General features: G+C 45.2%; 1 protein-coding gene across 1 annotated transcript; it reads right to left on the bottom strand.

Moving 5' to 3' along the window:
• Positions 1-1,911: 1,911 nt before the first annotated feature.
• On the bottom strand, positions 1,912-16,539 carry LOC131398494 (cationic amino acid transporter 4-like). The gene is given in 6 exon segments (XM_058532079.1): positions 1,912-2,084; positions 2,199-2,307; positions 2,567-2,835; positions 2,838-3,200; positions 3,673-4,691; positions 16,467-16,539. Coding segments are annotated over 5 exon segments (1,893 nt in total). The 5' UTR covers positions 4,652-4,691; positions 16,467-16,539.
• Positions 16,540-17,218: the final 679 nt, after the last annotated feature.

Raw genomic sequence — 17,218 nt, 5'->3', positions numbered from 1 at the left:
GGGCTGAGTTGGTGGGCATGGGGTCCTTTGGGACCTTCTATCTGTCTCCTTGGTGACCCCCAGCCCAATGCCCTGGAGCCTGCTCACCGCGCTTCCTGGGAGCCCTGGGTGGGAAGGCTGTATATCTGGACACATACGTCACCGCTGCCCAAGGTCACACCTGAGAACGTGTCTGGGCCGCTGCCCACCCCAGCCTGAGGCAACTGCAAGAGGACCGCGCTCTGACCAAGACCCCAGGTGGAGCCCAGGGGATGGAGAGAATGTCCCTAACAGAGGACATGGAAGCCCCCAGGAGGCTGGCCTGGTTCTGGCTCTGGAATCCTCCCGGGGGTCTGAGTCCTGCCTGCTGGAGAATTTCCCTGAGTCCCCAGGCCCACGGTCAGGAGGGGAGGGACGAGGCTGCAGGAGCCAAGCCCTCTCTTGGTCCCAGGGAGGGGTAGGGATTTGTGGGTACCCCCCCAGGGAGAAAAGGGGCTGCCTTCTCTTGGGTCCCTGGTGACCAGGGGCATGCAGGCAGCTTGCTGGTGGAGCGACATGGGGCAGGTTGGGGAGAGCCAGGGCTGGCGCTCAGGCTGGGCAGCATCTGGAATCATCTGGCACCTGGAGCTTCAGCAAAGCCTTGGGGTCCCTGCTCTTCTCAATCCCCACAGCTGTGTCCATGGGAGGTGGGTTCAGAAGGGCCAGGGTGAGAGAACACGGCTCTGAGCCTGGTCATTGGAGCGGGGTCACGGGTACCTGGTTGTCCTTGGTGCCCAGAGAAAGCTGAGGTCAAGGCTGCAGAGAGCCGAGTAAAGCTGCCAGAGCCAGCAGCTTCCTGTGTGGTCCTTCAAGGCAGGAACAGGGAGAGGGAGGCGTCTATGGTAGACTTAGCATGACCAGAGGGGGTACTGGGTATGCCTGGGGACCCCCATGAACTGGGGCCCCACTGCCACCAGGTGCGCTGGAAGGTACCTGGAGAGGCCCTGGCGCTTGTGCCCCCACCTGCATGCGTGTGTCCTGTCACGAGCCTTTATCACAGAGCCCTGAGGGGCGGGCAGGGAGAGAGGCAGCTGGGGAGCTGCGGGCAGCCCTGAGCTTGGAACCAGCTGTGCCTCAGTCTGCACATGGTGTGCACCCCCAGGGGAGCCATGTGGGCCTGTGGGCCTGTGCCTGAGAGATGTGTGGACCCAGGCAATTGGGCTCTACATCCGGGGGCAGGCGTCAGGCACATGCCTTGCTCTCTGGGAGCCCCAGGAGACCAAGGGAACCCTGAAACTCCACTGCCCTTTCTAGGTGGCCTCCTTGGGGTCCAGGCTCTGCTCTCTGGATCGTCCCCCAAAGGGACATGTGGGGAGCCTGGGAGGAAGCCTGGCCCCACCCTGTCAGGGACCCCTCTGTGCCTGGTGTGTAGCTCTTCTCTGCACTGGCCTGAGGGCACTGCCTGAGGGCAAGACCCCAGGACCCAGGCAAGATCATGTGTCTGACTCAGAGCTGTCCCAGTCCTGGTACCACCTCTTTACAGAAACTCAGCATTTTTGCTGTGGATTGAGGAAAATTTTTTGTTCCCAAGGACAGGTGAGGACTCAGTGCCACAAATAATGTCACAGTGCACACAGTGACAGGCCACAAGGCTGGCTGAGCAGTTATTATTGTGGATCCCTGGGGCTCTGGGCCTCTTCCCTCCCCGCCCTACTCCACCTGCCCAGGTAGCTGGAGTTGGTCATAAACTGGAAGGCGCTGGGCAAAGAGTCTACCACACCAGTGCCAGCCACAGCCCATACTCAAGGACTCAAAGCTTGGCACCTGGGGTGAGTTCCTAAGGACCCCCGGAATGGGCGGTCCTGCAAACCCAATCTGCCCCGGATAGAAGTGACTGCCAGCTCCTCCAGCCTCCTGAGGATGTAGGGGAAGGTGGGCAGGCCTCAGCGGTCCTCATGGACTGGCGGGTTGCCCCTTGTGTCCGGGCTCCTGGGCCAGTGCCTGGCTGGGGGGCTGCAGGGCCTGCACCGTCTCCTCCAGGCTGTCGCATGGGGCAGTCAACCCCGGCCGCTCCCGCTGGTTCTCCTTGCTGTGCTGGATGCCGTAGACAAAATACACCACGAGTCCTGCAATAGGGGCACAAGCCTGAGGGGCAGGTCCCAGCCCTGCTTTCCTGCTTGCTCTCCTCCTGCAGCCCACCCAGGTCCCAGCCTGGCCCCCACTCACCAATCATCAATCACCACTCATCAATCAGATGGAGAAGCACAGCCAGGTCAGGGAGCTCAGGTGCAGCATGAGGAAGATGTTGAGGAGGATGCTTAGGGCTGGAGTCAGGGGCACCATGGGAACCTGAGGGGGCAAGGACAGGGCTGGGCTGGGCTGTGGGAAGTTCTGCTGGCCCAGGGCCTGATTTCTTGGGAGTCCTGAGAGCCTTTCTCCATCTCTGGAGATTCTGGAGACAAGGGCCCACTCGCCATGTAGAAAGAGGGGGAAGGGGGACTGGCCTCCCCTGCTCTGTGAGCCCTGGTGCACCCTGCCATGGCAGAGGAAGAAGGGGCGAGGGGAGCTGGCTGGGCTGAGAGTGAGGGGTGTTGGCTGGAGGAAGTACCTGGAAGGTATCCTGCTGGCGCTGTTGCTGGTGGGCCCCCAGGATGAGGAGACTGAGCAGAAACATGACGGAGCTGAGCAGGAGCAGCAGGGTGTAGCCCCAGAGCGGGAGGTGCAGGACCGAGTCCCTGAAGACCAGCACGCAGTCCAGAGTGATGGCCGAGGCCACCAGGACACCAAGTGCCCAAGCCACGGCAGCTCCAGGCTGGCACCCACCCAGGAAGCCGAGGTAGGGCCTCAGGGCTGGTCGCAGCTGCCCGGGCTCTGTGCCTGCTCTGTGCCCACCAGCTGTCTTTGGCCTGAGGTATCGTCATTTTCCTTGGCCACAGGACCAGGGCTGGCTGGGCCCTGGGAACTGGATGGAGGGGCCTTAGGGAAGCGAAGCATGATAATGCCGATGGTCACAAGTGTACATTCCAGCAGTGTTTCGATGGACAGGAACTGGACCAGTGCCTCGAGGTCCAGCAGCAGTGCCAGGAAAGCCATGAGGACCCCGAGCATCAGGATGCCCACTACAGGCACCTGCGTCCGGGGGTTTATGTGGGCAAACACCTGGAAGAAGAGCCCGTCGGTGGCCATGGCACAGACCATGCATGGCAGGAAGAGGAAGATGTTAAGCAGAGGAGTGTTCATGGCTGTGGCAGAGGTTGGGAGACTGGTCAACATGGTGCACAGGCCCATCAGGGGATGTGGCTGGGGGCCAGGGTATGGGTGGTTTCTTGGGAACACAGGCATGAGTTTGTCTGGGCTCTCAGAGTGAGCCTGAGTGTATGTGGGGTGCTGGATTGTTCTCCCTCACCACCCAGGAATGGGACATCCCAGTTTAGGTGACAGACCCACTGGAGAATCTGATGAGGGCTGAGTCCCTCTGCCAGGAAAGGACCTGGAAGCGCGTGCCAAGGGCTGACATTCTATGTACAATTGGGAGGGGCGGTGAGTAGGTCTCTCCCAACAAGCCTGGGTGGAGAGTTTAATGATTAGCACCTTCCTGGGCCCATGATGCAACTGGGAACACAGGCCCAGATGGAGATGTGCTCCCTGGGAGGCTTAGGGCAGGGCCCCACCTCCCTGTTCCCTCCCGCCTAGTCTGGAAGGTCCCCTTATCACAGATTGCGCCAGCTGCCACTATGAAGCCTGCCCAGCCATAGCCCCACTGGTAGAAGGCATCACTGAGCGCCCAGTCAGGCTCCAGGCTGTGCCAGGGCACCATGAGGGTGAGCACAGTGGAGACGAGGATGTAGGCACCAGCCACCAGGCCAAGAGAGATGATGATGGCCATAGGCACAGCTCGCTTTGGGTTCCGGGCCTCTTTGCTGGAGGCAGAAATAGCACCAAAGACCACGAAGGCATAGAAGCAGGTGGCGGCACCGGCCATGATGCCGGAGAGGCCGAAGGGCGCAAAGCCACCCTCCTCAGCGCTCCAGTTGTGTGGGCGGGCCAGGACACACCCCAGGATGATGATGAAGAGGATGACGACCAGGCTGATGGCAGAGAAGGTGCGGTTGAGATAGGAAGAGGTGTGCACTCTGCAGGAGATGAATGCGGAAGCCAAAAGTATAATGCCAGCAGCCAAGAAGTCCGGGTACTGGGTCAGGAAGGGCACCTGCCAGATGCCCACGTGGGCTTCGGTGAAGCTGTGGATGTGGTGGTTGAAGACAGCATCTAAGTTGCAGCAACAGGCATGGGCCACGGCAGCACCACTAATGAGACACTGGAGGAGCACCATCCAGCCAACGAGGAAGGCCCACAGCTCACCCATGGACATGTAGGTGAACAGGTAGTGAGAGCCAGTGCAGGGCATATGCACCTCGAACTCTGCATAGCATCGGGCTGCCAGCAGGGAGGTCATGCCGGCCACGCCAAAGGACACGAGCACAGCAGAGCCAGCAGTGTGCTTGGCCACGGTGCTCATGAGCACATAGAGGCCCAAGCCCACCATACCACCCACACCCAGCAGGGTCAGGTCCAGCATGGTCAGGTGGTGCCACAGTGACATCTCCCTGGTGGACTCCTCCAGTGTCTTCAGCCGGTTCAGTTTCTGGCAGAAGCGCACCAGGCTGGTGGTGCTGGGCAGCCCCTGGGCCATGGTGGGCAGCTGAAAGGAGCACCAAGCCAGCTGCCGGCACCTATGAGGGCCAGAGAGGAGTGACAGGCTGCCTAGCCAGGTCCTGACCAGACTTCAGTCCTTGTTCTGGCCCTGCCCTGGGGGCTGAAGCCTGGAACCGCTGGCTAGCTGGAGGGCTGGGATGAGGCAGGGGTCAGGTCCCGCCAGCAGGGTGGGCAGGAGGTCACAGGGAAGCACAGAGAGCCCTCCGGCCTGCTTCTCAGGGAAGAGAGGGTGTGTTTGGGAGGGGCCCTGAGAATGGGGAGGGGGCAGCACCAGGGAGCCCGGCTAGGAATTGCTCCAGTGGTCTGGGATCCCAGAGCAGGGTGGAAACCCGAGGCTTCCCTGGAGCTGAGCCGGGGCTCCAGGATGAGGAACAGGAGTGACTCTGTGTCCCTGGGCTATGCCCAGGCAGTCAACTGGCCTCAGCCAGAGGTGTTCATTCCCTCATCCCCTGTCTCACCAGGTTGATGTATCAGTTACCGCACCAGGAGAGGAGGTGCCCTGGGCCCTGAACCTGTTGCCAAGGCCCTGTGCCCTGCCCCTGCACCCGGACACACCACTGCCTCGCCACTGCTAGAGCTGCTTTTGTCACATCCTTATCCCCAGGTACCCTAGTCTTGGCCTCCTCTCTGGCCTGAGTCCCTCCCCCCAGGACTTGCTGTGACTCCCCTGCTGTTCCTATCACTGCCCCTCAGTGCGCAGTGCTCGGCTTTGAGGAGTGTGAATTGGCAGAACTCATGCTGGCTGTTCTGAGCTTGAAAGCTACAGAGAGTGTCCTGAAAGGAGGTGAGCAGACTCCTGGGGACGACTATAGCCTTCCAGCTTGGGACACCCTAGGGCCCCTCAGACACCAATGACAGCCCCTCCTAGCCCAGGAGTACCTGTCAAGCCTGGAAGACCTTGGGGGACACTTCAGAGGCTCTCCACTTGTGGATATCCATGAAAGGTGTCATGGACTGAGCATCTACTCCATGCCAGTCCCTGCATCACGGGAGACACATCACATGTCTTATCACATGACCATCACAACCCCCACTCAGGCTTATTTATTCCTGGGCTGAGGGGTCTTTGTCCTGCTCTTCCCAATTCTTGAAAGTGGAAGGGTTGGTGTGACAGGTGTTAACTTGTTTACAGCAAAATGATGACAATCCATCCAAGCAAAGCAAAACCAAAACAGACATCATCTTCCCCCAGAACTTTCTCCATGTTTTCAGGTTTATATGTGGTTTGTGGAATAGGACTTTAGGGGCACCTGCAGGCTGTCTGGCTCAGTGGGCTGGTGACAGGATGGTGGACTCCCAGACAAGACGGTGCCACTTAGAACACTTTGCCTTAGCCGGCCCCCTTGCTGCCTTCTGATATTTGGCTGATATTGTCTTGAGGAACTTCTCAGATGGGCTCCCGCTTCCTGCAGGGGTGACATCTCCCTTACCTCACTCTCGTGTGGCCTAAACATAAGTGAGCAGATGTTCCTTGTTCTGAAATGTTCAGAAATTCAGAAAAATGCATTTCCAACCAAGAGGCTTGGACAGTTTTGTAACAGGAGCACTCCCAAGGTCTTATCAATGACTACCTGAGAGCTGGTATGCAGGGTTTCAGAGCACTGACTTCTTATCTATCCAGAGAGGGGCTCTCACCACACTCCCTTTCATAGGCGCCAACATCCAATGGATATTCGTGGCCAAGCATGGTTGATGCAGTAAACTGTAAACTTCTAGGAAAATGGCTGTGCCAAAAAATATGAGAAGAAGAAGAGAGAACTCTTCCCACGTCATCCTACAAAGCCAGGATCACCCTGACACCAAACCCAACAAAGACATCACAGAAAAAGAAAACGACAGGCCAACATCTTTTATGAATATAGATACAGAATTGCTTAACTGAATACTAGCAAATTGATTCCAGCGACATGTAAAAAGGTCCAAGCTGGATTTATCCCAGGAATGAAAGATTGATTTAACATCTGAAAATCAATCAAAGTAATATGCCATACTAATAGAATAAATGACAAAAACCACATGATCATCTCAACAGATACAGAAAAAAACAGTCAATAAACCTGGAATAGAAGGGACCACCCTCAAACTGATAAAGACCATCCATGACAAACCCTCGGCTACTACACTCAATGGTGAGAGACTGAAAGCTTTCCCTTTGATCAGGAACAACAGCAGGATGTCCTCTCTCTCCACTCGTACTCAACATTTTACTGGAGGTCCTGGCCATGGCAATTAGATGAGAACATGAAATAAGAGGAATCCATATTGGAAAGGAGGAAGCAAAACTATCTCTAGCCTCAGATGACATGATCTTATATAGAGAAAATCCTAAGGAATCCACACAAAAAATATTAGAACTGATAACCAACTTCAACAAAGGTGCAGGATATAAGATCAACATACAAAAGTCAGTTGTATTTCTATACACTAGCAATGAACTATCCAGAACTAAAATTAAGCAAACAATTCTGATTTCATAGCATTAAAAAGAATAAATTTATTTATAAACTTAGAATAAATTTAACAAAAGAAATGCAAGACTTGTACACTGAAAACTACTACACATTATTGAAAAAAGTAAAAGAAAACCTAAATAAGTGGAAAGACATCTGCATTCATGGGCTGCAAAACTTAATATTATAAAGATGGCAATACCCCACAAATTGGTGTTCAGATTGCGTGCAATCCCTATCAGAATCCCAGATGCTTATTTTGCAGAAATTATCAAGTTGATCCTAAAATTCGTGTGGAGATGCAGAGGACCCAGAATAGCCAAAAAATTTTGAAAGAAAACAATGTTGGAGGACTTACTTATATGATTTCTAAACTGACTACAAAGCTACAGTAATCAAGACAGTTCATTGCTGAAATAAGGACAGACATATAGATCAATGGAATAGAATTGAGTGTCCACCAGTATGGGGAATTAATTTTTTTTAATTTATGGCCAATTGATTTTTTAAAAATAGACTTTCTGTTTATTTTTAAGAATAAAATAAGGTAGAGTTCCTATATACCCCCAGCTGCTCCACATGCACAGCCTCCCCCACTATCAACATCCCCCACCAGATTGGTACATTTGTTATAATTGATGAACCTACATTGACACGTCATTATCACCTAAAGTCCATAGGTACATTAGGGCTCACTCTTGGTGTTGTACATCCTATGGGTTTTGACAAAGTATAAGGACATGTGCACAGTGTTACAGTATGCCCTAAAATTCCTCGCTGCTTCACCTATTCATCCCTTCCCCACTAACCCCTGACCTTTTCACTGTCTCCACAGGTTTTCCTTTCCAGAATGTCATATAGTTGGAATCACACAGTATGTAGCCTTTTCTAACTGGCCTTTTTCACTTAGTAATATGCATTTAAGTTTGTCTTATGTCTTCTTATGGCTTGATAGCTCCTTAATTTTTAGTGCTGAGTAATATTTCCTGTCTGGATGGACCACAGTTTATTTATCCATTCACCTACTAAAGGACTTCTTGCTTGCTTCTAAGTTTTGGCAATTATTAATAAAGCTGCTGTAAGCATCCATGTGCAGGTTTTTGTGTGGACATAAATTTTCAACTCATTTGGGTAAATACCAAGGAGTGTGGTTGCTGAATCGTATGGTAAAAGTATGTTTAGTTTGGTAAGAAACTGCCAAAGTATCTCCCTAAATGGCTGTGCCATATAGCATTCCCACCAGCAATGAATAAGCGTTCCTGTTGCTCTGCATCAGGAACAACACTTGGTGTTGTCAGTGTACTGGATTTTTGCCATTCTACACACATTGAGGTGTGTAGTGGCATCTCATTGTTGTTTTAATTTGCAATTCCATAATGGCATATGATGTGGAGCATCTTTTCATAGACTTATTTGCCAATGGTATATCTTCTTTGGTGAGGTGTCTGTTAACAACTTTGCCCATTTGTAAATGGGTTGTTGGCTTTCTTATTGTTGATTTTTAAGAATTCTTCGTATATTTTGGACAATGATCCTTTATCCGATAGGTCTTTTACAAATATTTTCTCCTAATCTGTGCCTTGTCTTCTCATTCTCTTGATAGCAAGTTGATTTTTGACAACAGTGCCAAAACAATTCAATGGGGGAAACAATAGTCTTTTCAACACACTGTGCTGCAGCAACTGGATATCCACAAGCAAATGAAAGAAGTCAGACTCCTGCCTCATACCACATAAAAAATTAACTCTAAATGAATCAGAGACCTAAATCTAAGAGCTGAAACTATACAGGCATACCTTGGAGATATTGCGGGTTTGGTTCCTGACCACCACAATAAAATGAATGTCACAGTAAAGTGAGTCACATAAATTTTTTGGTTTTCCACTGCATATAAAAGTTATGTTTAAACTATAGCGTACTCTATTAGGTGTGCAATAGCATTATATCTAAAAAAAACAGTGTACATAAATTAATTAAAAAATACTTTATTGCTGAAAAATGCTAACCATCACCTGAACCTTCAGCAAATTGTAATCTTTTTGCTGATGGAGGATCCTGCTTCGATGTTGATGGCTGCTGACTGATCAGGGTGGTGGTTGTTGAAGGTTGAGGTGGCTGTGTCAAGTTCTTAAAATAAGACAACAATGAAGTTTGCTGCATCAATTGACTCTTTCTTTCATGAACAATTTCTCTGTAGCATGCAATCTTGTTTGGTAGCATTTTACCTGCAGAACTTCTTTCAAATTGGAGTCAGTCCAGTCCTCTCAAACCCTGTCACTGCTTTATCAACTAAGTGTATGTAATATTCTAAATCCTTTGTTCTCATTTCAACAGTCTTCACTTCTGAATCTACTTCAGAAGTAGATTCCATCTCAAGAAACGACTTTCTTTGCTCATCCATAGGAAGTAACTCCTCATTCATTGAAATTTTATCATAAGATTGCAGCAATTGTGTCATATCTTTTTTTTTGAGACTTTAAAAAAAATTGCACCTTTATTGAGATATAATTGACATATAACATTGTATAATTTTAAGGTGTACAATATGATGATTTGATATATGTATATATTGCAAAATTATTACCACAATAAGGTTAACACAACCAGAACCTCATATAATTACCTTTTTTTAATAGTGAGAACATTTAAAATAACTTTCTTAGCAATTTTCATCTATATAATACAGTGTTCTTAACTACAGTCACCATGCTGTACATTAGATTCCTAGAATTTGTGCATCGTATAACTGGAAGTTTGTACCCTTTCTCCAACATCTTCACGTTTCTGTCACCATAGCCCTGGGCAATGAATCATCTATTTACTTTTTGTTTCTATGAGGTTGGCTTTTTTAACCACATATAAGGAAGATCATATAGTTTTGTCTTACTCTGACTTATCAGTTACCATAATGCCCCAAAAGTCCAGCCATGTTGTTGCATATATATCATATCTTCTTTATCCATCAACTGACACTTAGGGTTTTTTCCATATCTTGCCTATTGTGAATAATTCTGCAATAAATTTGGGAGTGCCAGTATCTCTTTGAGATAACTGATATCATTTCCTTTAAATATACAACCAGAAGTGGGATTGCTGCAGCACATTGTAGGTTTTTTATTTTTGAGGCGACTCCGTACACTTTTTCTTTTTCTATTATTGTGGTAACATTGGTTTATAACATTATACAAATTTCAGGTGTACATCATTATATTTCAATTTCCGTGTAGTTTGCATTATGCTCACCACCCAAAGACTAATTACAATCCATCACCATCTCATGTGCCTATTCACCCCTTTCATCCTCCTCCCTCCCCCTTTCCCCTCTGGTAACCACCAATCCAATCTCTGTCTCTATGTGATTGTTTGTTGTTGTCTTTATCTTCTACTTATGAGTGAGATCATACAGTATTTGACTTTCTCCCTCTGACTTATTTCGCTTAGCATAATACCCTCAAGGTCCATCCATGTTGTCACAAATGGCCAGATTTCATGCTTTTTATGGCTGTGTAGTATTCCATTGTGCATATATACCACATCTTCTTTATCCATTCGTCCCTTCGTGGGCACCTAAGTTGCTTCCAAGTCTTGGCTATTGTGAATAATGCCTCAATGAACACAAGGGTACATGTGTCTTTACGCATTGGTGTTTTCATGTTCTTTGGATAAGTACCCAGCAGTGGAATAGCTGGATCATATGGTAGTTCTGTCCTTGATTTTTTAAGGAATCTCCATACTGTTTTCCATAGTGGCTGCACCAGTATGCACTCCCACCAGCAGTGTATGCGAGTTTCCTTCTCTCCACATCCTCTCCAACACTTGTTATTTCCTGTCTTGTTAATTATAGCCATTCTGACGGGAGTGAGGTAATATCTCATTGTAGTTTTGATTTGCATTTCCCTGATAGTTAATGATGCTGAACATCTTTTCATGTGCCTGTTGGCCATCTGTATATTTTCCTTGGACAAATGTCTGTTCAGGTCTTCTGCCCATCTTTTAATTGGGTTGTTAGCTTTTTTGTTGTTGAGATGTATGAGTTCTTTACATATTTTGGAGATTAACCCCATATCAGATATATGGTTTGCAAATATTTTCTCCCAATTGTTCGGTTGTATTTTCATTTTGTTGATGGTTTCCTCTGCTGTGCAGAAGCTTTTTAGTTTGGTGTAGTCTCATTTGTTTATTTTTTCCATGTTTCCCTTGCCTGGTCAGACTCGGTACTTGAAAATAGGCAGCTAAGACTGATGTTGAAAGGTGTACTGCCTACGTTTTCTTCTAGAAGTTTCATGGTCTCAGGTCTTAAGTTCAAGTTTTTAATCCATTTTGAGTTAATTTTTGTGTGTAGTGTAAGATAATGGTCTACTCTCATTCTTTTGTGTGTGGCTGTCCAGTTTTCCTAACACCATTTGTTGAAGAGACTTTCCTTTCTCCATTGTATGTTCTTGGCTCCCTTGTTGAAAATTAGCTGTCCATAGATGTGTGGGTTTATTTCTGGGCTCTCAATTCTGTTCCATTGATCTGTGTGTCTGTTTTTGTGCCAGTACCATGCTGTTTTGGTTACTATAGCTTTGTAGTATATTTTGAAATCAGGGAGTGTGATACCTTTGTTCTTTTTTTCTCAGGATTCCTTTGGCTATTGGAGTCTTTTGTTGTTCCATATAAATTTTAGGATACTTTGTTCTATTTTTGTGAAAAATATTGTTGGAAATTTGAAAGGGATTGCATTGAATCTGTAGATTTATTTAGGAAGTATGGACATTTGAACTATGTTAATTCTTCCAATCTGAGAGCACAGAATATCTTTCCATTTCTTTGTGTCTTCTTCAATTTCTTTCAACAATGTTTTATAGTTTTCAGTGTACAGATCTTTCACCTTTTTGGTTAAGTTTATTCTTAAGTATTTTATTCTTTTTGTTGCGATTGTAAATGGGATTGTATTCATGAGTTCTCTTTCTGCTAGATTGTTGTTAGTGTATAGGAACACAACTGATTTTTGTATGTTGATTTTGTATCCTGCAACTTTACTGTATTCATTTATTGTTTCTAAAAGTTTTTTGGTGGATTCTTTAGGATTTTCTATATGTAAAATCATGTCATCTGCAAATAGTGACAGTTTCACTTTTTCCTTTCCAATTTGGATCCCTTTTATTTCTTTTTCTTGCCTAATTTCTTTTGCTAGGATTCCAATACTGTGTTAAATGAGAGTGGTGAAAGTGGGAATCTTTGTCTGGTTCCTGTTCTTAGAGGGATAGCTTTCAGTTTTTCTCCATTGAGAATGATATTAGCTGCGGGTTTGTTACGTATAGCCTTTATTATATTGAGGTACTTTCCTTCTATACCCATTTTATTCAGAGTTTTTATCATAAATTGATGTTGTATCTTGTCAAATGCTTTCTCCACATCTATAGAGATGATCATGTGATTTTTATTCTTCATTTTGTTAATGTGGTGTTTCACATTGATTGATTTGCAGATGTTGAACCATCCCTGCATCCCTGGAATAAATCCCATTTGATCGTGCTGTATGATCTTTTTAATATATTGTTGTATTCGATTTGCTAGTATTTTGTTGAGGATTTTTGCTTCTATGTTCATCAGTGTTATTGGCCTGTTATTTTCTTTTTTTGTGTTGTACTTGTCTGATTTTGGTATCAGGGTAATGTTGGCTTTGCAGAATGAGTTAGGAAGCTTCCACTCTTCTTCAATTTTTTGGAAGAGTTTGAGAAGGATAAGTATTAAGTCTTCTTTGAATGCTTGGTAGAATTCACCAGGGAAGTAGTCTGGTTCTGGACTTTATTTTGGGGAGGTTTCGATCTCGTTACTGGTGATTGGTCTCTTCAAATTCTCTATTTCTTCTTGATTCAGTTTTGGAAGGTTGTATGATTCTAAGAATCTATCTATTTCTTCCAGATTATCCACTTTGTTGGCATATAGCTTTTCATAGTATTCTCATAACCTTTTGTATTTCTGAGGTGTCCATTGTAATTTCTCCTCTTTCATTTCTGATTTTATTTATTTGAACCTCCTCTCTTTTTTCTTAGTGAGTCTAGCTAAAGGTTTGTCAATTTTGTTTACCTTTTAAAAGAACCAGCTCTTAGTTTCATTGTTTTTATTCTATTGTTTTCATCTCTATTTCATTTATTTCTGCTCTAATTTTTATTATTTCCTTCCTTCTACTGATTTTGGGCTTTCTTTGTTCTTTTTCCAGTTCCTTTAGGTGCACTGTTAGATTGTTTATTTGAGATTTTTCTTGTTTGTGGAGGTAGGTCTGTATTGCTATAAACGTCTGTCTTAGAACTGCTTTTGCTGTATCCCATAAATTTTTGCATGTTGTATTTTCATTTTCATTTGTCTCCAGGTATTTTTTGATTTCTCCTTTGATTTCTTCATTGACCCAATCGTTGTTCAGTAGCATTTTGTTTAATCTCCACATATTTGTGGCTTTTCTGATTTTTTTCCTGTAGTTGATTTCTAGTTTCATACTGTTGTGGTCAGAAAAGATGCTTGGCATTATTTCAATCTTCTTAAATTTATTGAGGCTTGTTTTGTGGCCTAATATGTGATGAATCCTGGAGAACGTTCCATGTGCATTTGAAAAGAATGTGTATTCTGCAGTTTTTGGATGGAATATTCTGTATATATCTCCTATGTCCACCTGGTCTAATGTGTCATTTAAGGCCAATATTTCCTTATTGACCTTCTGTTTGGATGATCTCCATTGGTGTAAGTGGAGTGTTAAAGTCCCCTACTATTTTTGTGTTACTGTCTATTTCTCCATTTATGTCTGTTAATAATTGCTCTATATATTTAGGTGCTCCTATGTTGGGTGCATAAATGTTTACAAGTGTTATATACTCTTGTTGTTTTGTTCCTTTTTTCATTATGTAGTGCCCTTCTTTCTCTCTTGTTACAGAATTCAATCACATAATCAGGTTCCACTTCTAATTCTAGTTGTCTTGCTATTTCCACCACATCTGCAGTTACTTCCCCCACTGAAGTCTTGAACCCCTCAAAATCATCTGTGAGGGTTGGAATAAACTTCTTCCAAACTCCTGTCAAAGTTGATATTTTGATCTCCTCCCATAAATCATGAATGTTCTTAATGGCATCTAGAATGGTGAATCCTTTCCAGAAGGTTTTCAATTTAATTTACCTAGATCCATCAGAGGAGTCACTATCTATGGCAGCTATAGCGTTTTGGAATGAATTTCTTAAAGAATAAGACTTGAAATTCAAAATTCCTCCTTGATACATAATCAAAATGACTGCCCAGATCCTGCAGAATGGATTTTGTGTTAGCAGGCATGAAAACAACATTAATCTCATTGTACATCTCCATCAGAGTTCTTGGGTGATGAGGTACATTTTCAGTGAGCAGCAGTATTGTAAAAGGAATCTTTTTTCTGGGCAGTAGATCTCAAAGTGGGTGCAAAATATTCAGTGAACCATGTTGTAAACAAATGTGCTGGCGTCCAGGCTTTGTTGTTCCGTATATGGAGCACAGACAGAGTAGATTTAGCACAATTCTTAAGGGCCCTAGGATTTTCAGAATGGTAAATGAGCATTGGCTTCAACTTAAAGTCACCAGCTGCATTAGCCCCTAACAAGAGAGTCAGCCTGTCCTTTGAAGCTTTGAGACCAGGCATTGACTTCTCCTCTCTAGCTAGCAAAGTTCTAGATGGCATCTTCTTCCAATAGAAGGCCGTTTCATCTATATCAAAAATCTGTTGTTGAGAGTAGCCACTTTCACTAATGATCTTAGCTAGATCTTCTGGATACTTTGCTGCAGCTTCTACATCAGCACTTGCTGCTTCACCTTGCACTTTTACGTTATGAAGCCAACTTCTTTCCTTAAACCTCGTGAACCACCCTCTGCTAGCTTCAACCTTTTCTTCTTCAACTTCCTCACCTCTCTTGGACTTTCATAGAATTGAAGAGAGTTAGGGCCTTGCTCTGGATTAGGCTTTGGCTTAAGGGAATGTTGTGGCTGGTTTAGTCTTCTATCCAGACTACTAAAACTTTCTCCATAACAGCAATAAAGCTGTTTCACTTTCTTATCATTCGTGTGTTCACTGGAGTGGCACTTTTAATTTCCTTCCAGAACTTTTCTTTTGCATTCACAGCTTGGCTAACTGTTTGGTGTAAGAGGCCTAGATTTTGCTTATCTAGGCTTTTGACATACCTTCCTCACTAAGCTTAATCATTTCTAGCTTTTGATTTGAAATGAGAGACACGTGAATCTTCCTTTCACTTGAACACTTATAGGCCCTTGTAGGGTTATTAATTGCCCTAATTTCAGTATTGTTGTGTTTCAGGGAATAGGGAGGCCTGAGGGGAGGGAGGGAGATGGGGGAACAGTGGGCCAGTGGAGCAGTCAGAACACACACAACATTTATCAATTAAGTTTTCAGTCTTACATAGGTGCATTTTTTGGCAACCCCAAACAATTACAGTATTATCATTAAAGATCACTGATTACAGATCACCATGACAAATTAACAATGAAAAAATTTGAGATATTGAGAGAATTATTACAACGTGACACAAAGTGAGAAAATGTTGTTGGAAAAATGGTGCCTATAGACTTTCTTGACATGGGATTGACACAACCCTTTGATGGAGTTCAGGGCGGGCTGGCCCAAGATGTGCCACTCTGGTATGCAGATTATTTTGAGCAGAAGACAATCAAGGCTCAGAAGACTCTGGAAGAACATTTGACCTTCCCCCAAATTGCCTAAAAGCATTTAAGATAGAAGGGCCTGTCCAAGGAAGGAGCTCTTACCATAGATAATTCTAGGTATGGTAGGCAGGAAGACATCTAGCAGGGGCCGTTTTATCAAAAGATCTCCTTTGGGTCCCATTGTCTATAGATGGGACAATGCAAACATTTGTTTACCAAGTATGAACTCTTTTCATCTTCCTGTAAATTGCCTTCTCCCCCTTTGAAATCTCAGACCTCTATCTCCCTCTCCTTAGTCCGGAAAGACATATAAACCTCATTTTACCTGTCTTTGGAATTCTTCATGCTTATGTGAATTCCCTGTTACATGTATTAAAGTTTGATTGAGTTTCTCCTGTTAACCTGCCTAATGTCATTTTTTGTTTCTTTGACCAGCTATAAGAACCAGAAAGAGAAGAGGAAGGGAATTTTCCCTCTTCCCCTACACCTTCAATTTGTAAAAAACACAATATCCGCAAAATGCAATAAAATGAGGTATGCCTATAATATGGATTGTGACTTTTCAAATTAACATTTGTTAAATTGAGCCCTGGGGGTATTGGATGGTGAGCCTTGGTTGGGCAACAGACCACACAGGAATTGAAATAGAGAAGTTTGTTACTCACAGGTCCTGGAGAAGGTCCACAGCACACCTTGAGGGGCCACACCAGGAGGTTAAGGCAGAGGGCAGGCAGAGAGCAGGGCAGGACCTGGGGCATATGCCTTTATTGCTGTCCACAAGCAGAGTGCTTTGTGGTTCCCAGGCTAAGTCTTATTTGGTCAATTCACACCAAAAAGAGGTTATGGTAAGCTTTGCAGGCATCTTATCTAAGGGGTGGACACGGGGAAGGCCCTGGGAGGCCGGGAGAATGCTTCTCACAAGGGTAGCTGCTGGAGTCATATCAGGAACTTACATTTACTTGTGACTCTGCCGGTGGTTATCTAGGGAGTGCACTCTCGGGAGGAGCTAGTGTCACTTCAAGCCCCCTGCAGGCCACTTGGTCACACAAAATGGATGCCGAGGCAGCAATGTTATGGAGTAGTTTAGCAAAATTCCCAAGAAACTCTTAGAAGAAAACATAGGAGGAAATCTCCATGACCTCAGATCAGGCAATGGTTTCTTTCTTTCTTTCCTTTATTTTTTATTTTTATCGAGGTAACATTGGTTTATAATATTGTATAGGCTTCAGGTGTACAGCAGTATAATTTGATATCTGTATATACCACGAAAATGTAGTTTCCATTCATGACTATATTTTTGACCCTTTTTACCTATTTTGCCTTCCCCCTATGGTTTCTTTAAATATGACACCAAAAGTTCAAGCAACCTAAGAAAAATATAGATAAATTGGACTTCATCAAAATCAAAAACTTGTGT

The sequence above is a fragment of the Diceros bicornis genome, chromosome 35 (assembly GCF_020826845.1).
Source record: "Diceros bicornis minor isolate mBicDic1 chromosome 35, mDicBic1.mat.cur, whole genome shotgun sequence".
Taxonomy (NCBI): domain Eukaryota; kingdom Metazoa; phylum Chordata; class Mammalia; order Perissodactyla; family Rhinocerotidae; genus Diceros; species Diceros bicornis.
This window is presented reverse-complemented; position numbering and strand designations above follow the sequence as displayed.